The sequence below is a fragment of the Carassius gibelio genome, chromosome A22 (assembly GCF_023724105.1).
Source record: "Carassius gibelio isolate Cgi1373 ecotype wild population from Czech Republic chromosome A22, carGib1.2-hapl.c, whole genome shotgun sequence".
NCBI lineage: Eukaryota > Metazoa > Chordata > Actinopteri > Cypriniformes > Cyprinidae > Carassius > Carassius gibelio.
This window is the reverse complement of record NC_068392.1, coordinates 17,333,527-17,358,587: the sequence shown is the minus strand read 5'-3', so window position 1 is coordinate 17,358,587 and position 25,061 is coordinate 17,333,527. Positions and strand designations below refer to the sequence as shown.

The window sequence follows — 25,061 nt, the reverse complement described above, 5'->3', positions numbered from 1 at the left end:
CTAGACAATGTTGCAAAAAGTGGCGACGTCTTCTGTTACGAGGAGTCGTAACTTTCGGATCCATTTGCAGAATTTATTATAGAATGGTCAAACAGGCAGTAATCAAACAACATTGTTGAGTATGTAAAGGGATATCCAGAATCTGTAACAGTACCAGGCAGAGGTCTAGACGGAAATGCTAGACGGGGCTAAACAAGACTTCGCAATCACTGAGAGTACAAACACAGTATATATATATAGGGGAGTGGTAATGGGGAACACCTGGTGGTGATTAGCTCGAAGCACGGGATTATGGGAAATGGCGTTGAAATGGGAATGGACACCAAAAGCAAGAGTCCTGAGTGAGGTGCCCTCTACTGGAGTTAATGGGCACATCAGCTGATGATCGTGACACATATATACATTATATATATATATATATATATATATATATATATATATATGTGCACTCATCGGCCACTTTATTAGGTATACTTGTTTAATTGCTTGGTAACACAAATTGCTAATCAGCCAATGACATGGCAGTAACTCAGTGGATTTAGGCATTTAGATGTGGTGAAGACAACTTGCTGAAGTTCAAACCGAGCATCAGAACGTGGAATGGTAGTTGGTTGTTGGTGCCAGACAGGCTGGTCTGATTATTTAAAAACCTGCGGATCTCCTGGGATTTTCACGCAAAACCATCTCTAGGGTTTACAGAGAATGGTCCGAAAAATAGAAAATATCCAGTGAGAAGCAGTTGTGTGGACGAAAATCCCTTGTTGATGTCAGATGTCAGAGGAGAATGGGCAGACTGGTTAGAGATGATAGAAAGGAAACAGTAACTCAAATAACCATTTGTTACAACCAAGGTATGCAGAATACCATCTCTGAACGCTCAACTCGTCGAACCCTGAAACAGACGGGCTACAGCAGCAGAAAACCACGACGGAAGCTAAGAACAGGAGCAGAGGCTACAGTTCACACAGACTCACAAAAATTTGACAATAGAAGATAGGAAAAACGTTGCATGATCCGATGAGTCTCGTTTTCATTTGTGACATTCAAGTGGTAGGGTCAGAATTTGGCGTAAAGAACATGAAAGCATGGATCCATCCTTCTTCATGTCAACGATTCAGGCTTGTGTTGTATTGTTTGAACACCACAGTCTACCTGAATATCATTGCTGACCATGTCCATCCCTTTATGACAACAGTGTACTCATCTTCTGATGGATACTTCCAGCAGGATAATGCACCATGTCACAAAGCTCAAATCATCTCAGACTGGTTTCTTGAACATGACAATGAGTTCACTTTACTCAAATGGCCTCCACAGTCACCAGATCTCAATCCAATACAGCAGCTCTGGGATGTGGTGAAACGGGAGATTTGCATCATGGATGTGCAGCCAACAAATCTGCAACAACTGTGTCATGCGATATGATGTCAATATGGACCAAAATCTGTGAGGATTGTTTCCCACACCTTGTTGAATCTGTGCCACGAATAATAAGGGCAGTTCTGAAGGCAAAACGGGGTCTATATATGTATATATACTTTATTAACTGAAAAACTGTTGTCATGTGGTGCAAAACATAAAAAAAAAACATAAAAAAATGATATAGAGAGGACCATTGCAGACTCTCATAATCATCCATAATGAAGGACTATGTTTGTAAAACAAAGTTGTCTAATTACTTGATGGTTATACCACATGATATTTAGAGTAAATAAATAAATAATAAGATATAACATCCATCATGTGTATTTGTATAACAATTGTACTTTATGGTTACACCATATGAATTTTCTATAATAATAATAATAATAATAATAATAATAATAATAATAATAAATAAATAAATAAATACAACATCTAAATAGCCACAATCTATGTTTTGTTATTTTATAAATATAAAACATTTAATATGTATGTATTATTATTTTCTGGTTGCACCACATGACATTGAATTGATTTTTTTTTTTTTTTTTTTTCACAATTGTGATTTTTTTGTTTGTAAAACATATATTTTAACTTTTATACAAAACATTATTAATATTGAATACATATTTATTTAATATCTATTAATTAATTGGTTATATTACATAACATTTTTAGAGTCATTAGAGGCCTTGAGACCAAAGATGTTTCTGTCTTTCCCTTTGCTGTTGTTATCACCCTGTTTTTATGAAACTTTTTTTTTTTTTTTTTTGAATAAATTATCAGTTTGTTAAATTAGCTTTAGCCCTTAGTGTCTAACAACAACTGCAGTCTCCTAGCAAAAGTCCAATGAACATCAATCACTTCAGAAATGGCCCTCGGCGTTCAAAACCCAAACCAGCATGAGCCGAAAATAAATGAAAGACGCTAATTCCTGTTTCATAACTGGATCCATTAAGCTAGTATTCATTAAGCAAAATAACAGAGATTCAAGAAGAAACTATCATAAGACATTTCGATAGTCATGCCCCTTCACTCACGCCTTGGTGCACTAATATGTTCTGCATATTTATTCAGTGGCTCCCATGTGACGAGGGACCTGCTAAAAGAGGGGTTAATTATCACAGCAAACACTTGAACAAGGAAGCTCTGGAGCGTATGCAGGGTGTCAGATCAAATGTGCAATGCGAACTGTCAAGCAGGCAGTGTTGAGAAAGCAGTGTGTGACAAGCCAGAGACAATTACTGTGGTGGACAGTTTTGCACACTCAGAAAGACCTTGAGCCTCTCATTAGCGCAACCGGTGTAGCGTAATTAGCATTGTCACACCGCTTAAAGAAATCTGCATCCCGTTTATCACTGAGTGTGTTGAGGAGGAGGAGTAAGAGGTGAACTGATGAAGAATTGTAGAAACCAACCACACTGAAGGCTAAAGAGTTACATTCAATTAATTAGGATTGCCACGCTGTGCTTAATTACGAGCAATGGGATAGAGTACGGTGGCCCCCAAAGTCCAAATTATGAACTGCACCACGAAGGCAGGTCGGAAAATTGCTTTGGGTGGGCAGCAGATATCAAACAAATTACTCGCGCCCCTTAACCCCAGATGTGTGAACAGGAGTGCAACGCTAGCTAAGCTAGTTTGCCACATGAAGAGAATAGATGAGCCCCATATATCCAGAAGCGACAGCTGTCGGAATTGTACAGAGTCAAAGTTGAAAACCTTGACCTGGAATGTGCCGCAGTGGAGGCATTTATGCATGCAGTGTATGAGTGGAGGAAAGGGAACGAAAGCAAGCGAGAGAGCTCTAATTCTTAGTTTCTAAGCAACTAGAGAGACTGCTTGGCACCTTGCGGAAAACACTTTGAAACCTCTATTGTGTGCAAGTTACTACACACAATATCTCTCTGGCTGGAGACGGTTTGTTTGGAGTGGGAATAGTTGATTTTTTGTGTGTGATTTTTTTTTTTGACTGCAAGGTTGCAGCGGTATTTTAAAGACGTTACATTAAAGGTTGTGAGCCATATGTGTGTGTGTGTGTGTGTGTGTGCTCTTGTTTTTGGGACATATCAGGACACAACTGTGTATAATGATATGGGTATGACACAGGTATTACAAGGAGAGGGTGACTTATGAGGACATAACCCATGTCCCCATTTTTCGAAACGCTTATAAATCATACAGAATGAGTTTTTTTGAGAAAGTAAAAATGCACAAAGTTTCCTGTGAGGGTTAGGGTTAGGGTTGATGAAGGGCAATGGAATATACAGTTCGTACAGTATAAAAACCATTACACCTATGGGATGAACACACACATATTATATATATATATATATATATATATATATATATATATATATATATATATTTTTTTTTTTATGTTAATCTTTAGTTTTATTTAACAATAAGATTACTGGTAAAAACAGTCAAACAAATAAACCTAGGGTTATTTTCTCAATTTGTAATTCATTACATATAAATTGAATATACACAGATATGTTTTCAGGGTGTTTTTAGTTATGGTTAAAATCTCCACTAAAAAAAAGGCCGTTTACGGGCAGAAACCACTGACATTTTCTTCGGCAAATGTTAAAATTCAGTTGATGTGATGCAAAAACATTGTGAATGCACCCAGGTATCGCATTTCATTCACGTATTCATTTAGTATTATTGTTTACCTGTCTGTTTTGCGGGATGTTCTCCGCTGGGCAGACACTAGGACTTCACTTTACCCTCAGGCTAACACTATTAATGTGAGTTGTCACTCCACCTATGACGCCGGACTGCCCACCGACATGATTTATTGACAAATGTGCTTGACACACAGTTCAAATGCAGGGAAGGGAAGCAAAGGCCTGGCTGGGCCTTATAAGAGAAGGGGGCTTTGGGAATAATAAGGGTCCATCTTCGCCTCTTCTCTGCATCGTTAAATACACTCTGGACCAGCTTTCCATTCAGCCTCGGCACTCCCAGCATTCTTGGGCATGAACCTGAGCGATCCAGCCAAGCGTTAAAAAATTAGAATTTGAGAAGAGAACAGCCATGGGACAAACCATCGCAGTTCTAAAGGTCAAGCACAGTCTGGTAACCCGACTTTAGGATTAGATGTGCAAAATACAGTGCTTAGACTGTGCATTTTTTTATTCGATGTGCTACTTGGGAATTTCGATGTGAAGATGGTTTAGGATATGTTTGCCAGAGCTGAAATACTGTAAATGACTAGTTCATTTACTCACCTTTAAGGGATCCCTGGGTATTAAGACTTAATATAACATAAATTATGTCCTTACTAAAAACATGTAGTGGAAAACCCATTTAAGATTTTTTATAAAAAAAAAAAATATACATAGTTTTATATATATTTTGGACTATTTGGGCACCATTATTGCTTTTTTTTACTGCGTTACAGCAAGTCGGAATAGAAAACTCTGAAAATAAAATACTGATATGATGACAACAGCTACTGAAAGAGCTTAAAGGTGGTGATGGATATAAGTATAGGCTTAAACCAAACGCCGTACCATCGATTTTTCCCACACAAGGAGTCTAAACGCCCCAGATCTCGAGGGAAATCCGCGCTGAGAAACTCCTCAAGCGTGGGCATGTTTACATCCATGGCATAGCGTTTCTTGTCTCAGCCTTTTGTAACCTGTTTCAGTAGCTGTGGTCCACTAAAAACCTCAAAGGCATCAGGACCGAAATGGAGAGTGAAAAGCAGGTCTTTAGGAAGTTTTATTCGTCCAAATGCATCTCCCCATTCTTTTCTCCTCTTCTTATCGCTAGGAAATCACAGAAAACAGAAAATTACATCCCAAACCCAAACAATGTGGTATAATGTCAGTATTTTATTTTATTGAATTGTGTATTTTGAGTTGTGTCGCGGTAAAAAGCGACAGTAGCTCACCGAGTGCAACCATTTGACGTCGTCAACGCAGAATGTACTGTGTTCAAAAAATAATGGCGCCCCCATATTTTAAAAACATTGTCGTTGTTTTTAAAAGTAACATACATCTTTTGTGGGTTTTCTATAACATATTTCATTAAGAGACATCATTAATTACAATTAATTATGATTAATTACAATTAATTATATGAGCTGCCAGTAGTAACTGTAGCGTTCGTCCAGCGAACATTTCGTGTAATTTCATGCAAACTCTAAAAAAGGATATTTTCGTGGCCACAGAAAACAACCTTCTTACAGTAGCACAATAATGCATTAGAGCATGTAGCATGGTTCAAAATCGTAAAAGGACATTAAATTGCAAGTCAGAATCAGAAACTCATCTCATTTGTGCACAAGAGTTTTATTAACTATACACTAACACAAATTAGTCTAGCAAACAAATATCCATACACACACACACACACTTATATACAAAAGATGAGCAAAGTGGAAGAAAACATTAGAAGAACAGGGAATGAAGCTATGAAAAGAGTCAGTTAACCACCTGTGTAAAACCATCAGTGCCGTTTATAACAGGGTCCATAGCTTATATTAAACATATGTTTTATTTAGTTAAATGTACAATACTTGCATTGTCCTGGTCGTTGACGAGTGTCCGTATGCAATCTCGGATGAAAGGCTTGATGGTCTTGAGGTTTTGGACTTGTGCATCACATTGTTCCGGGTTTGAAGAGTGATGAATTCCAAAGATGTTTTGACTCAAGTTTTGTTTAATGTATTATTATTATTATTATTATTATTATTATTATTATTATTATTGTGTTTTACTTTACTTCATTAGTTACCGAAAATGATATCAAATAGTTTAGCTTTAGTTAGTTTTGCTTGACAATAACAACAAGTCAAGTCACCTTTATTTACACAGAGAATTATAACATACAGATTGTCAAAACAGTGTTAAACATGAAAAATATATGGTGATAATGCAAGAGGATGTAATAGAATACAGTCAGTTTATCAGTTTAAGTCAGTTCACTTTGATTCAGTGATGTCATCATCCAGCTCAGTTCTTTATTTCTTTATTTATTATTATTATTAATTCATCATATTTGATATAAAAAAAAAACTGTTTACATGTATTCAAGGGTTAAGGAAACTTACTTAAAAAATGAAAACTGAAAAAGAAAACAAAAGTGGCATAAAGTATTATTAAAGTACTTCATATGACTCGCACAAAACAGCATGTACAGTAGTCTTCATATAATAGCTTACTGTGAGTGAAAATACTGGAATTTAAGTCATGATTAACTGATCATATTTCTCCTCAGCTGGTGGTTAACGGCGAGTTCCTGAATGAATTATTCAGATTGGATTTGTGAATTGGGACTCAAAAACTGTTTATTCATGAATCAAGCATCTCTTCTAAACTCTCAGTAACTGAAATAACTTCAGGGTGAGGAAATTATGACATTTCTTTTATTTTATTTCATATATGTGAAGTATTCCTTTAATAAAAAGATGGCAGTAATGATAGTTGTTACATTCAAAGGCTTTTTTTTTTTTTTACATTTCCGAGTGGCAATGACATATTTTAAAAAATCAGGCACATAATATGTTTAATTAGCATAACTATAAGCTATAAGCTAAATAAATTAGTGTGTGTGTGTGTGTGTAGAGAGAGAGAGAGAGATAATATAAAAGATGGCCCTATAGAGAATAGAAGCTTAAATCCAGTTTAATATTAATCAGTTGACAAGATTGCTAAACACTTTTCTGTAGACTTTCTATTTTATCTTTTAACTTTGTGTTCCTTAAAGCTAATGTATGCTATATCTTGATGTTAAAAATATTTTGTTGGAAAATTAAAATACTCACATTTCAGAGTTAATTTCCAAAAAAAACAATAGTGTGAGTTTTGGGCGTGACTGTTTGTCTGTCTGACCAATTAAATATGGGGGGTGGGGTTTGTAAACAGGAAACATTTTTATAAACAGTCATTTCTTCATCTTAATTTGGTGACACAGAACCGAAATGCTTTAGATCAGCCGAAAAGTGTCTTTACTAACATCAGACTAACTCAGATGCTACAGAAGTCAATAAACACTTGAACTAAATTAGTTCAGGGACAAATATGCTGTCAGTCTGTCCCTGCTGGATCGAAGCCTGGCAAGTTTATCCAACATCTTGTGTACATTCAAAGTAGTTTACATTTAAAATGTGTAGCGAGACAGCTAATCAGTAAAATCTGCGAACCTCGTGGTGTTTGCACTTCGGAAAAGCAGAGGCAATCTGTCGCTGAGGGACAAGTAATTGACTTGTGTTGTAACAGTGTCAGGACTGCTGTAGTTTGAGTTTCTCAATCTCTCAGCCGACAATTTCCGAATGACCCTAAATGGCCTTACTTCATGATTTCTGGCTAGCCACTAACCCCCCAATGTTTGCTCAGCTGCATGCAACGATAGCAGATATTATATCTGATTCACAGAGAGGTACAGATTGCTCTTTAAAGATAAATGTAGCTTGGCTAGTTCACTCATAATTTTGTCATTTTATTTGCCCTGATAAAGTCTTTGACCGAACTGGCAGGTTGTTTTGGGTCAATGTCCTGATCCAATATGAATTGCTTTCTAATGAGTTTGGCGGCAGTATATATATATACTTTTTTGTGTGTGTGTGTGTGTGTGTGTGTGTGTGTCAAAAGTTTGGAGAAACAAAGTTGTTTGACATTTTGTATCAGCTGAACCAAATAATTAGCAAAATGATTCAGTTTCTGCTTATCAAATGTAAATGCTCGAACGGACTGAATTATTGTTGTTGTACCGGCAAACTGCAATAAACTTAAAATCTAAGTTCGGTATCTTCACAGAATATGCTAAATAATAAACTAAATATATATTTGTGACTATTAATATTTATTTTATTTCTTGTTGTTGTTTTTATTTAATTGTATATATTATATATGTCAAATTTAATGTAAAAACTAAGTTATAGCCACAGGTTTGACAAATGTTCAAAGAGTTCGTCAAACCATAAACAGCTTAATAAACAGTATCAAAACGGTATTTCTGAAATCATTTGACTCGGCCTGTTCATATGAACTTCAAAGCATTGATTCGAAACCACATGCTTTGATTTACTAGCTTCATTTGGAATTTTAAAACCCATGTATAGCATTATTCTAGTTTGCTTTGCATTTGCATTTGGTTAATCAACTTATTTGATGTAAGTTTTAGCTCAAATGGAGGATTGGAACATATACGTTTGTTTCAAACTGGAATCATGGTGGAATATCCTGTGATGTCCACTTCGCAGGACACTTACGTTTGAATAGAACAAATGTTGTACGTGAGAAGAGATACATACGGAATATGCCGAGTGGTGGGGTGCGAGGACTGGGATTGGGAAACACTGCTGTAGATGACAGGGATCAGGGAGTAATTCTCAGGGTCTTTTCTTGAATGTGACATCATCCGAGTGAACGTGCTTCAATAATTTACTGCTGTGTCTGTTCTATCAGAGAGATATTTGGTGTTCTGGGTGAATAATTGATTCTGCTCTGACTGTTGCTCCTAGCAAGCTGATCTCATGAGGATGTGGATGCATGTGTTTTTTATCTTTGCATGTATCGTACTTCAGCATTTGATACCATGCAAGCTTGTTTAATGGAGTTTACGGGGATAGCAGAGTTTTAACTCATCAAAAATGTGGATATTTGTGCTTAATCATTGTACATGTATTCATGTGAGTGCCAGGGTTGTGCAGCATTCAGAAAGCATTGGACTTATTGAACTTACTGTAAATTGCAATGAATTTGATTTGAAGTAAAAAAAATAATAAATAAATAAATAAATAAATAAATAAATAAATAAATAAATAAACAAACAAATGATGCAGGGTTGTCATTAGAATTTTATGAGTTAACTGTGGCACTCACTTTTTTTTTTTTTTTTTGGTTTGTATTAGTTTGGTGTAAGTTTTGTTGTATTTTGTTTTTAGTTTGTGTTTATGTTTGCTTCCTGGTATTTTTTTTTTTTTTTTGTCTTTTTTAGGATTTTAGTTTTGATGTGTTATCTTTATATCTATTTTTTGTTGTTTATTTTGTCTTGTGTTTTCATTTTTTTTGTAGTTTAGGGTTGTTGTTTTTTTTGCCCTCTTTTGTTGTTTTGTTTTTTAGTTTTGTTATATTTTGATTTAGTTTTGTTCTTGAGTATTTTGCCTTTAATTTTGGTGTGCATTTTGGCCTTCTGTTTTATTTTAAATTTTAGTTTTGTTTGGGTGTTTTGTTTTGTTTTTAGCTTTTTTTTTTTTTGTTTTGGTGTTTTTGTTTGTTTGCTTTTTTGTGTGTGTGTTTGAGGTGTTTTCAGATTTGTTTTGGTGTTCTTTTAATTGTTTGCTTATGTTGTTTTATTATTATTATTTATTTTATTTCTCTTTTTTTTTTTGGTTTTGATGTGTTGTTTTTGTTTTTGTTTTGGTGTGTTTCTTTCTTAGCCATTTTGTTTGTCTGCTGAATATCTTTGAATACAATTGAATTGTTCTGAATACGATTTGCAATTTAGTAAATACCTTCTCGTCTTTTAATTCAAATATATGTAGATAAAAATGGAGCCATTTCTTAAATTTGATAAAAGAGAAAGGATGCCTGAATTGTTGCAAGAGTGTATAGAAAACAACAGCACAAAAGGATACAAGATGGTGCAAGGAATTTCAAATAAGACTCAGAGACCATGAACAAAAAAAAGTCCTCTCATTCTTTTTCGTGCCTTTCCACTTGTCCCCCAGATGTGATTCAGTCGCTAAATTAACTGTGCTGTCTTTCTGCTTTTGTTTGGGCGGCAGAATGCTGGCCGTGTCCAATCAGCTGGGCTCTGTAGTGCTTCATCTGGATTGATGTGGCTTTTCATTATGGCATCGCCAGGTGTCAGCCCAGCATTCACACCATTGCTACGGAAATACTGAATTGCTCTGCAGTCCTGAAAGCAAACACGACCCAATAATAGCCAGGTGTAATAGAACGTTTCCCTGGCACTAATTGTCTCTAGCTGTCCTCTGAAGAAGCCATCAGTGCAGGTTTTGGGTGGTAACATTGTTTTTGGTCAAACTTCTCCTTTTCAGCAGTGATTTATTTTGCATTGCCTTAAGAAAGCAAGATAATTTAGATGACAGTGCTTTCTTAAAGAGCCGGTCCATTCAAAAAGGCATATACTTTATATTTTTTGTGCAAACTATTCCTTTAGATAAACAGAATGCAGGTTTCTCTAATCCTTCTGTGTATTTTTAAACTCTGGCCTCTTTTTGAAAGCAAATACTGATTTACTTCTACACACAATCCAAACCTCTTATCATTGCGAAGTTATAAGAGAATAAAACGCAGTGTTGTTTAGTGCTCTTTTATTATGTGATGTGATTTATTCACGCATTCCAAAATGTGGCATTTCCCGCATTTCTCTCACCACCCTCGTATTGCCTGTTTTCATTCAAATGCAGCCGTTTCCATGGTGATTGTTGCCACAAAGGACTAAAAGAAATCATTGGTAATCATGCTGCAATCAGCAATGTTTGAATGAAAGACATGGAATTCAAAGTGCATATTAAAGGAGGTATAAGGGAGTGGATGGAAAGCAATAAGCAAACTCACAATTATGTTTTTTATTTTTATTTGTCTTCCCTATGATCACACTTAAAAGTGTTTAGGCCCTTTCATGGGTGTATATATTTTATAAGAATTTCCTTTAAATCATTTATTATTAATGATAATTTTTTCTTCATTATCCTATAAGGACAGATCTATCATTCTGACTCTTTTATTACTCCATTCCTATCAGAAATATCAAATTCAATTTAAATTCAGAAACATTAAATTCATCATTAAAGTGGTGTATTTTATACAATATAGTAGATATTGTCAGTGTCATTGACCCAAAAGCTAATGTGTGTCCATTTGTTTGTAGCTCAATGAGATGCAGTGGCCCAACGGTGAAATGGAAATCCCCATCTCGGTCTGCAGTCTGCCCTGTAAGACGGGTCAACGCAAGAAGATAGTGAAAGGGATGCCATGCTGCTGGCACTGCGAGCCCTGCGACGGCTACCAGTACCAGTTCGATGAGACATCCTGCAAGCTCTGCGCTTACAACATGCATCCAAATGCCAATCGCACGGGCTGCCAGCCCATCCCAATTGTCAAGCTGGAGTGGCATTCGCCCTGGGCCATCATTCCCGTCTTCCTGGCTATGCTTGGCATCATCGCCACCATCTTTGTTATGGCCACGTTCATCCGCTACAACGACACCCCGATCGTACGAGCGTCTGGGAGGGAGCTCAGCTACGTTCTGCTGACGGGGATATTCCTGTGTTACATCATCACGTTTGTAATGATCGCAATGCCGGACATTGCCGTTTGCTCCTTCAGACGAATCTTCCTCGGGCTGGGAATGTGTATTAGCTATGCGGCGCTCCTCACTAAGACAAATCGAATTTACCGCATCTTCGAGGAAGGGAAGAAGTCGGTTAGTCCACCTAAACTGATCAGCCCGACGTCTCAGTTAGCCATCACGTCCAGCCTCATCTCCGTCCAGCTCTTAGGGGTCCTCATATGGTTCGGAGTGGATCCTCCGAACACCATAATCGATTACGACGAACAGAAGACCATAAACCCTGATAAGGCCCAAGGGGTTCTCAAGTGTGACATTACGGATCTACAAATCATTTGCTCTCTAGGTTACAGCATCTTGCTGATGGTAACATGTACGATTTACGCCATCAAAACGCGAGGCGTCCCGGAGAACTTCAATGAAGCCAAACCCATCGGCTTCACTATGTACACCACCTGCATTGTGTGGCTCGCCTTCATTCCCATTTTCTTTGGGACGGCACAATCTGCAGAAAAGGTAATGCTTGTTTTAGTACCTTTTACGACGTGCATCGGTTTCTCAGTTTCAAGTACTTACATTTCATTTGCGCTTGTTGATTTTATTTGATAACCCGAGATTTACTAGAGCAAACTTAAGTTCTGTCGTTTTTTTTTTATTTGCACTCATCTAGTTCGAAACACAAAACCTCTTATTTGTCTGTGAAAAACTGAAAATAGGAATTTTTAAAATAAAAGTTGCAGCTTTCCCATTTTTAGAATTAGATTTAAGTTTAATTTAGTTTTATTTTAATGTTTGTTGCCGAGGCAGCATTTCCCATTTTCATTACAAGTTTTTAAGTTTCTTTTTAAATATATATGTACACACACACAATATATGAGAAAAACTAAAATCCCAAAGCAAAGTGGTATCGCTTTCTGTTGGGGACTGAATCTTACACTATAAAAAATAAAAAAATGAATGTATATCTTCTACTTGTAGGCACTATTTTTCTTTTTGAAACCCTGATTTGCATATTTTTAGTCTAGGCAATTGAAAGTGTATTGGCCCAAGTGTCACCCCTTCTTTCATTTACTTTTGCCCTCTTTTAGGGCGTGATTATTTTACTTGCTATAATTCCCTTTAAGGCTGCTAAGAGTCTAACCCTCCACATGCATGGCTTTCCACTCAATTTCAAATTCATTTGCAGCCTGATGTTGCCGTAATGGCTCTATTTTGTAATACCTGTTTTGCAAGCTGCAGGCAATCTAGACTCCGGCTTTTGTACCACTGAGATCATCAATTTTTCATCCATTCCTGAAGAAATGAAAAATTATATTTCATCACAGGGAGAGGGTTGCCATCTCAAGAAACGGAAGGGCAAATAGGTATTAATAGCACAGTTAAGGATCAGAATCAATGTCCCACAACAATCTTTTAAAAGACAATTAATTAGCATAAGGACATTTGCTCATTATCTGCATACGAGATGAATGGTTCAACTTTTTTCTCCTCTGTGCCGGAACTGAAAATCAATTACCTAAATAAAAGAGTGTGCTGATTTCAGCGTGTACCAATGCCAGATATTGTACCATGATGGCTGCCGATACCAAAACATTCTTATTCGTTATGGCCTTTTAATTATTTTTCTAACACACGGGATGCTGATTTATGCCTTGATAAACTTGCTATGGAACATGACATTTAGCTTCCGGAAGTTCCATGCATTCTATCCAGAGAATTTTTTTTAATTCTTTAATTGTTTACTAATACTATATTTGCTATATATGCAATCACACTTGCAGCAATATTTGGTAGTTCTGTTTGTTGATTCAGGGTTAGCATCATCTGAGGTCCTCTAAGGGGGTAACATCATCTCTTCTCAGGTGTTCTGGATCCAGACTGAAGCTTGTCTAAATCCCAATTACCACATGATGTAAATCCTGTGGCAAAACAGAGAAACAAATGGAGACATAATTAGTGTGGGCTGTTCCAACCAAGTTAAATTAATTATTTTAACCCAAGCTAAACAATAATAATGCACATTTGATCAGATATAACTGCAGTCCTGAATTATGATACGCATTATTTGAATGCTTGGTGAAAAAGATTTGGTTTTAATCATTAATTGAGATTGTGTATAAACTCCCACACATTATCAGGAAGGCTATTCCAGAGTTTGGGAGCCAAATGTGAAAAACTCTACCTCCTTTAGTGGACTTTGCTATCCTAGGAACTACCAAAAGTCCAGCGTTTTGTGTCCTTAGGGTGCGTGATGGGTTGTAGTGTGGTAGAAGGCTAGTTAGGTACGCAGGAGCTAAGTTATACGTAAGTAATATTTTGTCACTGATACGAATATTGATAGTTAGCCGGTGCAGACACTGTAAAATTGGGGTAATATGATCATATTTTCTTGACCTGGTAAGGACTCTAGCTGCTGCATTTTGGTCTACCTGTAGCTTGTTTATTGAAGGAGGAGGACAACCACCTAGAAGTGCATTACAATAGTCCAGTCTAGAGGTCATGAATGCATGAACTAGCTTTTCTGTATCACAAACAGATAACATGTTTCGTAGCTTGGCAATGTTTCTAAGATGGAAGAATGCAGTTGTTGTAACATGGGAAATATGATTTTCAAAATATCATTTGCTGTTTCTGTCTTATATACAGGTGCATCTCAATAAAATGTCAGGGAAAAGTTCATTAATTTCAGCAATTCAACTCAAATTGTGAAACTTAATACATTCAATGCACATCAAGTCTTTGGTTATTATAATTGTGATGATTTTGCCCCACATTTAACAAAAACCCACCAATTCAATCTCAACAAATTTGTATATTTTAATTTTTTTATTGGTCTTATAAAGTAAAGTCGTGTCCTAGTGGTTAGAGAGTTTGACTCCTAGGGTTGTGGGTTCGAATCTCGGGCCGGCAGTATCACAACTAAGGTGCCCTTGAGCAAGGCATCGAACCCCCAACTGCTCCCTGGGCGCCGCAGCAGAAATGGCTGCCCACTTTTCCGGTTGTGTGTTCACAGTGTTTGTGTGTGTTTTACAGACGAGCAGAGCCCAGAATACAAAAACAAATACAGATTTTTTTAAAAACCTTTGCTCACCTCCAATATGTCTCTAGAACATTTCCTAACAGATGACAAATAGAGATTTAGACGATGCCTCTACGATGTTTATGGTTTAGATTGTATGTAAAACTGACACCTTAAAGATATCTATCAGAAGTTTGCACACAGCAGATGCTTTCCAGATTAAGCTATCTTTAACATACATTTTGCAGACGTACTGGACATGTGCTATCTTGGAAAAATCTATGAACTACTCCACTGGGAACGCACAGAACTGTTTCAACTGAAAGCTGTATAGTAAACGGGAAGTGTGTGTCCAAACTTAAAAGTTTTGTGAAGAAACGCAAAAGCTCTGAACAAGCTTTCTTCCCACCACCATGTCCCTTTAGGTGCTCCGTACATTTCTGCTCTCTAGAGCCGAATCAAATTCTCCTTGTCGCCACAACAATTAACCATTTCAACGCATTTTTTCCTGATCCTTGTTTTCACAACTTATTATGCTTAACCCCATGTAAGGATGCAGCTTTTCAAAATGCAAATAAAAGCGGTAAATCATGCGCTGGAGTCTGCCCGGGTTACGGAGGAAAGAGATATAGCCACGGATTCCCGTGACTATTACCTGAACCCGGCTGGAGGACACCGGAGATGATGTACAATCCTGAGAGGCAAACAGCAGCTCATTAGAGGGAAGAAGCGGCCACATCTGTGCAAGAGCCTACAGGCGTGTGAAAGCCTGACGTCAGCCGGCCATCCCAGCTGAGAGGAGCTGGCCTTTGCTGCTTGTCATTACTTACCTGGCGAGAGTCACGCCGAATACAAATAAAGCTCTTCCGCTCTGACAGAGACGAGCCGCTGTGAAGTGTGTGGCTGCATCCGAAAATTGAAAAATATTGCCTTCGGAGGATCTATTCCAGTGTAGGAAGGCATCAAGGCATGTCCGAATTCAATGTTAGCTTCAGTTCCTGTCTCCTGAGATGCTTTCATCTGGCCGATTTTTGAAGGCAGCATAGATGTATCCTTCGCTGCCTTTGATATCCCACAATCCCGTGCGTTCCGTCCTGTGACAGTTTAGCCAAAAAATAAAGATTGTTGGTCAGTTTGTGTGTAAATGTATGTTTTTGATCAACTTTTTCCACTTTTTACATAATTTCTAGCGAGAAATTAATATTGCAGTAATGAAATATCCACTTAGTTATCACCAAAGCTCTCTATATTTTTCTGTAGATCATTAAACCATTACTCTGCCTCAGAATACTGTCCAAAATCAGTTTCATGAGGTGCCTTCGTGCTAAAACAGTGTCTGCAAAGTCATTGCCTGATACGGCAGCAAGTCACCAGCCTACGTTTTCGGATGCAGCCTGTGTTTACATGCACGGGAAAGTGGCGCCATCTTTGACGAACGAGAATCACAAGCACAAAGCGAAGCAAGCTTTTCAGAATTTGGCTAATTGAAGATAATGACTTCACTCAGCTATGTGGCATTGCAGGCACTGTGTTCATGGCAGGAGTGAAAATAAGGCACTTAGGATTGTTTGCCGGCCGGCCTTAATCTTAAGAATGACAGGACAGGTCTCTGTGAGGCTCAAATACACAAAGAGGGAGTATCTATTACAGTGGAACAGAGTAGCAACTGAACATAACATTTTTTTATTAATTTTATTGTTATTACTAAAACATTTTTGGGCTATTTGTATTTTATGACTAACCTTAGCCTACAAGGCTTCTGAAAATTTTACAAAAAAAATTAAAACAACACTTACATATTAAAAATATTTAGTACTTTTTTTTTTGTTTATATATACTTTATACATGCATGTACATATTTAAGAAAAATGTTTTATACATAATAATACGAAATAAATAACCATATGAACATATGCATGTATGTTTATATATTACATTCACATTTATTCATTTAGCAGATGCTTTTATCCAAATTCAGGCTAACAAACTGAAACATTTCAAGAGTTTTTAGTATTATTATTATTATTATTATTATTATTATTATTATTATTATTATTATTATTCTGATGGTTACGACTTACAGCTTAGGAAAATTAAAAATTCAATTTGAAACTTTATTAGTTTGATTAATTTTGATTATAAATACTGGGTACCTCCTGGGCTAGTTTAGAACATGCAACCACAATCATGGGAAAGACTACTGACTTGACAGTTGTCCAGAAGACAACCATCAACACTCTCCACAAGGAGGGTAGGCCACAGGAGGTCACTGCTGAAAGGGCTGGCTGTTCACAGAGTGCTGTATCAAAATATATTCATAGAAAGTTGACTGGAAGGAAATAGTGTGGTAGGAGAAGGTGCACAAGCAACAGGGATGACCACAGCCTTGGGAAGATTGTCAGGAAAATCCGATTCAAGAACTTGGGAAAGCTTCACAAGAAGTGGACTGAAGCCGGAGTCAGTGCATCAAGAGTCACACACTCAGACGTCTTCAGGAAAAGTGCTACCAAACCACTTCTGAAATAGAAACAACATCAGAAGCATATCTTACCTGGGTTAACGAGAAAAAGAACTGGACTGTTGTTCAGTGGTCCAACGTCCTCTTTTCAGATGGAAGTAAATTTAGCATTTCCTTTTGAAATGAAGGTCTGGAGTCTGGAGGAAGACTGGAGAGGCACAGAATCCAAGCTGCTTAAAGTCTAGCGTGAAGTGATCGATGATTTGGGTGATTTGGAAAGTCAATGCAGTCATCTACCAGGAGATTTTGGAGCACTTTATGCTTCCATCTTCTGACAAGCTTTATGGAGATGCCTTTTTAATTTTGCAGCAGGACTTTAGCACCTGCCCACGATGCCAAAAACACTTCCAAGTGGTTTGCTGACCATGATACTAGTGTGCTTGATTGGCCAGCAAACTCACCTGACCTGAACCTCACAGAGAATGTATGGGGTATTGTGAAGAGGAAGATAAGTAACATCTGACAAACAATACAGAGGAGCTAAAGGCCGCTATCAAAGCAACCAGGGCTTCAATAACACCTCAGCAGTGCCACAGGCTGATAACCTCCATACCACACAGCACTGAAGCAGTCATTTGTGCAAAAGGAGCCCCAACCAAGTATTGCATGAATAATTAAACCTGCTTTGGAGATCTTGAACATTTCTGTTTTGTAAATCTTTTTTGATTGATCTTTGAGAAAATATATAAAAAATTGAGATACTGAATTTAAAATTTTCCTAAGCTGTAAGTAATAACCATCGGAATTAAATATTTAAGTTTGTGTGCAATGAGTCCATAATATAAGACAGTTTGCTTTTTTTTACAAAAACATTAAATAACTTTTCCATGATATATAATGTTTTTTAGATGCACCAATATATATATATATATATATATATATATATATATAATTATGTATTATTTACTTCATTTTTTACTTTATTATTATTATTTTCTTTCTGTGTTCAGTTCGAAAGGTAATTTTCTAAGGCTCAAATAGATTTAGCAGCTTCACTGTCTGCCTAATGTGTCATCAGTTTGTGTTTCTCTGCTATGTGAATTATAGGGTTGCTTTCTGCACACACCACAAAAATAAAAAAATTAAAAAAGGGGTCTCAGCTCAAGGCTATTACATATGACGAATTCACACCACAGTAATCTTAAAAAAAAAAAAAAATCTAGCATGGAGAAAATTATCTTATTGAGCAGCGCAGCTCTATGGAGCTTTTGTGTATTATGATGGAGTATGGCATGATTTTTTTGGTGCAGACGTCATATTGAACCATTGAAATTCTGTCTATACAGCATGCCAATACAAAAGGCACAGGGAATGGCATGGATAACTTTGAAAAGAGAAATTTAGGATAAGAAATTGTTTATAAACAAGGCCTTTTTTAAGACTGTTAAGTCTACGCCATCGTTTTAATGAATATTGAGCACAGTTTACAATCAAATTCTCATTACTGTAATACAATAAAAAAATACAATGTTGGTTTTTATATCAACTTAAATTCAGAACCGAGAGACCCCCTTAAATTTTTCACTCTTTGTTATATTGCAGTCATTTGCTAAAATCATTTAAGTTCATTTTTTTTTTCTCATTAATGTACACACAGCACCCCAAATTTACAGAAAAACACAGAATTTTTGACATTTTTGCAGATTTATTAAAAAAGAAAAACTGAAATATCACACGATCCTAAGTATTCAGACCCTTTGCTGTGACACTCATATATTTAACTGAGGTGCTGTCCATTTCTTCTGATCATCCTTGAGATGGTTCTACGCCTTCATTTGAGTCCAGCTGTGTTTGATTATACTGATTGGACTTGATTAGGAAAGTCACACACCTGTCTATATAAGACCTTACAGCTCACAGTGCATGTCAGAGCAAATGAGAATAATTTGGTGAAAAGAACTGCCTGAAGAGCTCAGAGAAAGAATTGTGGCAAGGCACAGATCTGGCCAAGGTTACAAAAAACAATTCTGCTGCACTTAAGGTTCCTAAGAGCACAGTGGCCTCCATAATCCTTAAATTAAAGATGTTTGGGACGACCAGAACCCTTCCTAGAGCTGGCCGTCCAGCCAAACTGAGCTATCGGGGAGAAGAGCCTTGGTGAGAGAGGTGAAGAAGAACCCAAAGATCACTGTGGCTGAGCTCCAGAGATGCAGTTGGGAGATGGGAGAAAGTTGTAGAAAGTCAATCATCACTGGAGCCCTCCACCAGTCAGGGCTATATGACAGTGTGGTTTGACGGAAGCCTCTCCTCAGTGCAAGACACATGAAAGCCCCCATGGAGTTTGCTAAAAAACACCTGAAGGATTCTCTGGTCTGATGAGACCAAGATATAACTTTTTGGCCTAAATTCTAAGTGGTACGTGTGGAGAAATCCATGCACTGCTCCTCACCTGTCCAATACAGTCCCAGCAGTGAAGCATGGTGGTGGCAGCATCATGCTGTGGGGTGTTTTTCAGCAGCAGGGACAGGACGACTGGTAGCAATCGAGGGAAAGATGAATGCGGCCAAGTACAGGGAAACCCTTCTCCAGAGTGCTCAGGACCTCAGACTCGGCTGACGGTTCACCTTCCAACAAGACAATGACCCTAAGCACACAGCTAAAATAACGAATGAGTGGCTTAACAACAACTCCGTTGACTGCTACTATACTACTATAGTTCACTTGACATTACTGGAAGTTAAAAGTTAAAACAGCTGACCATCTACTACATGCCCATTCCTATATCTCAGTAACATAATCCTCTAAAGCAAACTCTTCAGAAAAATAAATAGATTTTAATTTCAAACATACAAACATACATTAAAAAAACATGCTACATGCTATAGTCACTAATTTATTAGTAATGTGTTTGAATGATGAGGAACGAATAAAAAATTATCCTAAATCACATATCGCACTAATCTCACGTTAGGAAGCCTATGTTGATTGTTTTTTAATTTTTTTATTTGTAGAATATAGTGATGTGGAATAAACTGCTGGTGTCGACTGTGTGGTAATCCATAATTACCACATAAATGAATCTACTTATGCAATTTTTAGTTCCATATTGGAAAACTGATGTGAAGTTTTGGTCATTTATAGTGAAATCGAGTACCATACGGATGAATATTCAATGAAGAGGAAAGTTTTTTCATTTATATATTTAATAAGGTTGCATTTTTGCTCCATTGAAATATATGTGGGCAGTGTGATTTGCCATAGACAGCATCAATTCATGCTGATGGGAACCGACACTGAGTGTTTCCTGATCATTTGCTGCAATATGCAAAGTAAAGAGTCAATGTTTGGAAGGTCAAATCGAAAGTCAATCTCAAAATCAAAATGGCTGACGTGTCCACCAAAACACGTCAGCTACTCACGCTTATCTAAGCAAATGAAAGGTTTTCAATGCTTAATGCCATAGATATAACTACTGCGAAGTTTCTTTACTAACAAACGTTTAATGTGAATACAGTGAGAGATGCAAATCAACAAAACACTGGCTTTACTGTCAGACTATTTAAATCGTATAAGGTCAAACTGTGAGCTGTTTTATTTTGTCTTTGTATATATATTAGGGTTCCTTTTTTTGCACCCAAAATTTGGGTCTAAATGCGGTTTTTAATCCTGTATTTCATTTCAGGTAGATTGCAAGCACAATACTTTCTGTTTACTGCCAATTTTAGTTAGAAAACTGTAATTGGACTATAATGAGACTGAACTGAGCACCTCTCCACATCTTAAATTATCCAGACATGGTAATTAGAAAGTAATCATACTCAATCTATTAAACCGGATACAAAGCCCTTATATATATATATATATATATATATATATATACAGTATTGTTCAAAATAATAGCAGTACAATGTGACTAACCAGAATAATCAAGGTTTTTAGTATATTTTTTATTGCTACGTGGCAAACAAGTTACCAGTAGGTTCAGTAGATTCTCAGAAAACAAACAAGACCCAGCATTCATGATATGCACGCTCTTAAGGCTGTGCAATTGGGCAATTAGTTGAAAGGGGTGTGTTCAAAAAAATAGCAGTGTCTACCTTTGACTGTACAAACTCAAAACTATTTTGTACAAACATTTTTTTTTCTGGGATTTAGCAATCCTGTGAATCACTAAACTAATATTTAGTTGTATGACCACAGTTTTTTAAAACTGCTTGACAGCATGGAGTCAACCAACTTGTGGCACCTCTCAGCTGTTATTCCACTCCATGATTCTTTAACAACATTCCACAATTCATTCACATTTCTTGGTTTTGCTTCAGAAACAGCATTGTTGATATCACCCCACAAGTTCTCAATTGGATTAAAGTCTGGAGATTGGGCTGGCCACTCCATAACATTAATTTTGTTGGTTTGGAACCAAGACTTTGCCCGTTTACTAGTGTGTTTTGGGTCATTGTCTTGTTGAAACAACCATTTCAAGGGCATGTCCTCTTCAGCATAGGGCAACATGACCTCTTCAAGTATTTTAACATATGCAAACTGATCCATGATCCCTGGTATGCGATAAATAGGCCCAACACCATAGTAGGAGAAACATGCCCATATCATGATGCTTGCACCTCCATGCTTCACTGTCTTCACTGTGTACTGTGGCTTGAATTCAGAGTTTGGGGGTCGTCTCACAAACTGCCTGTGGCCCTTGGACCCAAAAAGAACAATTTTACTCTCATCAGTCCACAAAATGTTCCTCCATTTCTCTTTAGGCCAGTTGATGTGTTCTTTGGCAAATTGTAACCTCTTCTGCACAAGCCTTTTTTTTAACAGAGGGACTTTGCGGGGGATTCTTGAAAATAGATTAGCTTCACACAGACGTCTTCTAACTGTCACAGTACTTACAGGTAACTCCAGACTGTCTTTGATCATCCTGGAGGTGATCATTGGCTGAGCCTTTGCCATTCTGGTTATTCTTCTATCCATTTTGATGGTTGTCTTCCGTTTTCTTCCACGTCTCTCTGGTTTTGCTCTCCATTTTAAGGCATTGGAGATCATTTTAGCTGAACAGCCTATCATTTTTTGCACCTCTTTATAGGATTTCCCCTCTCTAATCAACTTTTTAATCAAAGTACACTGTTCTTCTGAACAATGTCTTGAACGACCCATTTTCCTCAGCTTTCAAATGCATGTTCAACAAGTGTTGGCTTCATCCTTAAATAGGGGCCACCTGATTCACCTGTTTCTTCACAAAATTGATGACCTCAGTGATTGAATGCCACACTGCTATTTTTTTGAACACACCCCTTTCAACTAATTCAACTAATTGCCCAATTGCACAGCCTTAAGAGCGTGCATATCATGAATGCTGGGTCTCATTTGTTTTCTGAGAATCTACTGAACCTACTGGTAACTTGTTTGCCACGTAGCAATAAAAAAATATACGAAAAACCTTGATTATTCTGGTTAGTCACATTGTACTGCTATTATTTTGAACAATACTGTATATATATATATATATATATATATATATATATATATATATATATATATATATATATATATATATATATATATATACAGTGCCTTGGGTAATGTTGGTGGGGGTAGCTACTTTTCACGCAAAAACAAAAAAAATTTCATCTCAGAAGCTGTGGGAAGACAAGATTGATGTTTTTTTATAGATCTCCCTACCTTCTCATCCTTTGGTGTTGTAGAACAGCCCTCGAGCTTCAGTCAGACCTGGAGCGCGCTTGAATCCGAACAGCGCACCGATTTACCCTTAAAACATGACCTGCTGGTCAGACTACAGCTGTGTTCTGCCTGATGTACCATCACTGTTTATGAACCCTTTTGCTTTTTCTTTCTGCACTTGTGTTCTCCATTAAACTGTGTGCCCAGATGCTTTTACATGAGACTAACAGGCTGGCTATATTTGACCACGCCATTAATCATGTGGCTGCCAGGGATCCTGTCAGTGTGTCCCAGGCTCTAAATGGTAAATTATCTTATCTCTCTGCAGGCTAACCAAACAGTAGGGATATTTATAGATGCTCTCTTGGACAGGTGCGAAGTTTTACATAACCCAATAAAACGGGCGGTCTGTGATGGATATTAAAAGTTAAATATATAAATATATAAAATCTTTAGCATGACATACATCTGTTAGACGGGGATTGCACTTGGATGTTGCAACGCACCCACATTTCGAAAGCTGATTAGTATTCAGTGTAGACGGCGGCTGTTTGCATGTAGATACACACATACCACATATAATGTGTACCTACAACTTCTAGAAGTTTCCTGTGAGGGTTAGGGTTAGGTGTAGGGTTAGTGTAGGGCCATAATATACAGTTTCTACAGTATAAAACACATTACACCTATGGGATGTCCCCACTTTTCACAAAAACAAACGTGTGTGTGTGTGTGTGTGTGTGTTTCCTGTCATGTTCACAGGTCACATTATTATTATTATTATTATTATTTTTTTTTTTTAAACACACACACACACACAATTTGGGTATTTTTAATTATCACATTAAAAAATTTGATTACATCAAACATGTTTTCCTTAATTTTGCTTTGTCATAAGTTTGTGCAGGTGGATAAAATGTCAGTGAAGAGCTTGAGATAAAATTATTTATGTAGTGTATGAACAAAACTAAATTAAAATTCAAAAGGACAAGTATCAATTTAAAACAATATTTTTAATGTGCATTATTACATATGATGCTAAAAAATATCTGTTCGTGTGTGTATGTGTGTGCTTAAATTCTATAATGAAATGTTCCTTAAAGAGATACAAAGTCAGTAATTTTAATAAATATATATATATATATATATATATATATATATATATATATATATATATATATATATATACTTATACAAGCATTGTCGTTTCCAGCATTTGATATGTGGTGGAAATTAAACTGGACTGAAAATTTTAATGAATTTCCAAAAACAACAATAACAGCAACAACAACAAAAACATTTCATGAATACATAGTTATCCTGAAAAGGGCCTTGAAATGTGTCTTTTGTGTCAAAAACTGGCTGTTAAAACCTTTTCTCTGCATTTCATAAAATGCATTGATACCCCTGCCTTGCATGAGGACCATATGATATGTAAACAATCTGTCTTGTTTGTGCGTTGGTGTCTTCAGGCAAGCAGTGAAGCTGAGCAGCTAAGTTTTATTGGGCGTCCCTTAGGGCTCTGTGTCTGTCACTTTTCGTTGAGTATACGGTAATGCATTCTCACACTTTCCCTTACTCTTTCCATTACCTAAAATAACTAAAAGCTCGCTGCTATCACCCCTGTGAACCGTTTATGTTGCAGAGTCTTTTCTTAAGGGTCTGCCGTGGAGGTGCAAGACTCTCTGCCATTGCACTAGAAGAGAGACCGTTCATGCTTGTCAATCTGCCTTTTTCATATGAGGTCCTCCATGGCAGCAGCACCAAGGGGGTAGAATGTAGGGAAATTGATGAACGTTTGATATTTACTGAAGGTTTGCAAGTATTGCATGAAATTGGAATGAATCTGAATTGTTTTCTTACCATCATAGAGTTCTTTGAATAGATGGATGTGACGCCTCTGCATGTTCCCGTTTATTTCCGTTTTTGAAAGCAGAACTCGGTAGGCCTATTTGACTCTGTAAAAGAGAGGACCTTAGAGAGTGTCTCCGCTGGAGTGTGACCCAAATTCATTAGCCGCACATTGCCTCCATTAGCTTCCTCACTCGCGAGAAATGTTGAAATCAGAAGCTGACTTTACAAGTATCTGCCTGAAAGTACAGCACTTGAAGAAAGCTCCTATAAGCTATAAAGTAATGGAGCGAGGCTGGTCACCAGTCTCGAGTCCCACGGAGGAGCTCCAGACGGATAAAAGGAGGA

At 37.0% G+C, this 25,061-nt stretch overlaps 1 protein-coding gene and 1 long non-coding RNA gene across 4 annotated transcripts in view; one reads left to right on the top strand and one right to left on the bottom strand.

Moving 5' to 3' along the window:
• Positions 1-25,061, top strand: part of LOC127943174 (metabotropic glutamate receptor 7-like) — a 181,409-nt gene that overhangs the window by 134,806 nt on the left and 21,542 nt on the right. For all 3 annotated transcript variants that reach the window (XM_052539391.1, XM_052539393.1, XM_052539392.1), the window contains one exon: positions 11,278-12,213. In XM_052539391.1, the coding sequence (XP_052395351.1) occupies positions 11,278-12,213 (936 nt within the window). The remainder of the gene's footprint in view (positions 1-11,277; positions 12,214-25,061) is intronic.
• LOC127943176 (uncharacterized) lies at positions 12,072-23,126 on the bottom strand. Its single transcript, XR_008149576.1, has 3 exons — positions 22,863-23,126; positions 12,919-13,616; positions 12,072-12,202 (listed from the first exon to the last, which is right to left on the bottom strand). It is a non-coding gene; the product is annotated as an uncharacterized LOC127943176 (long non-coding RNA).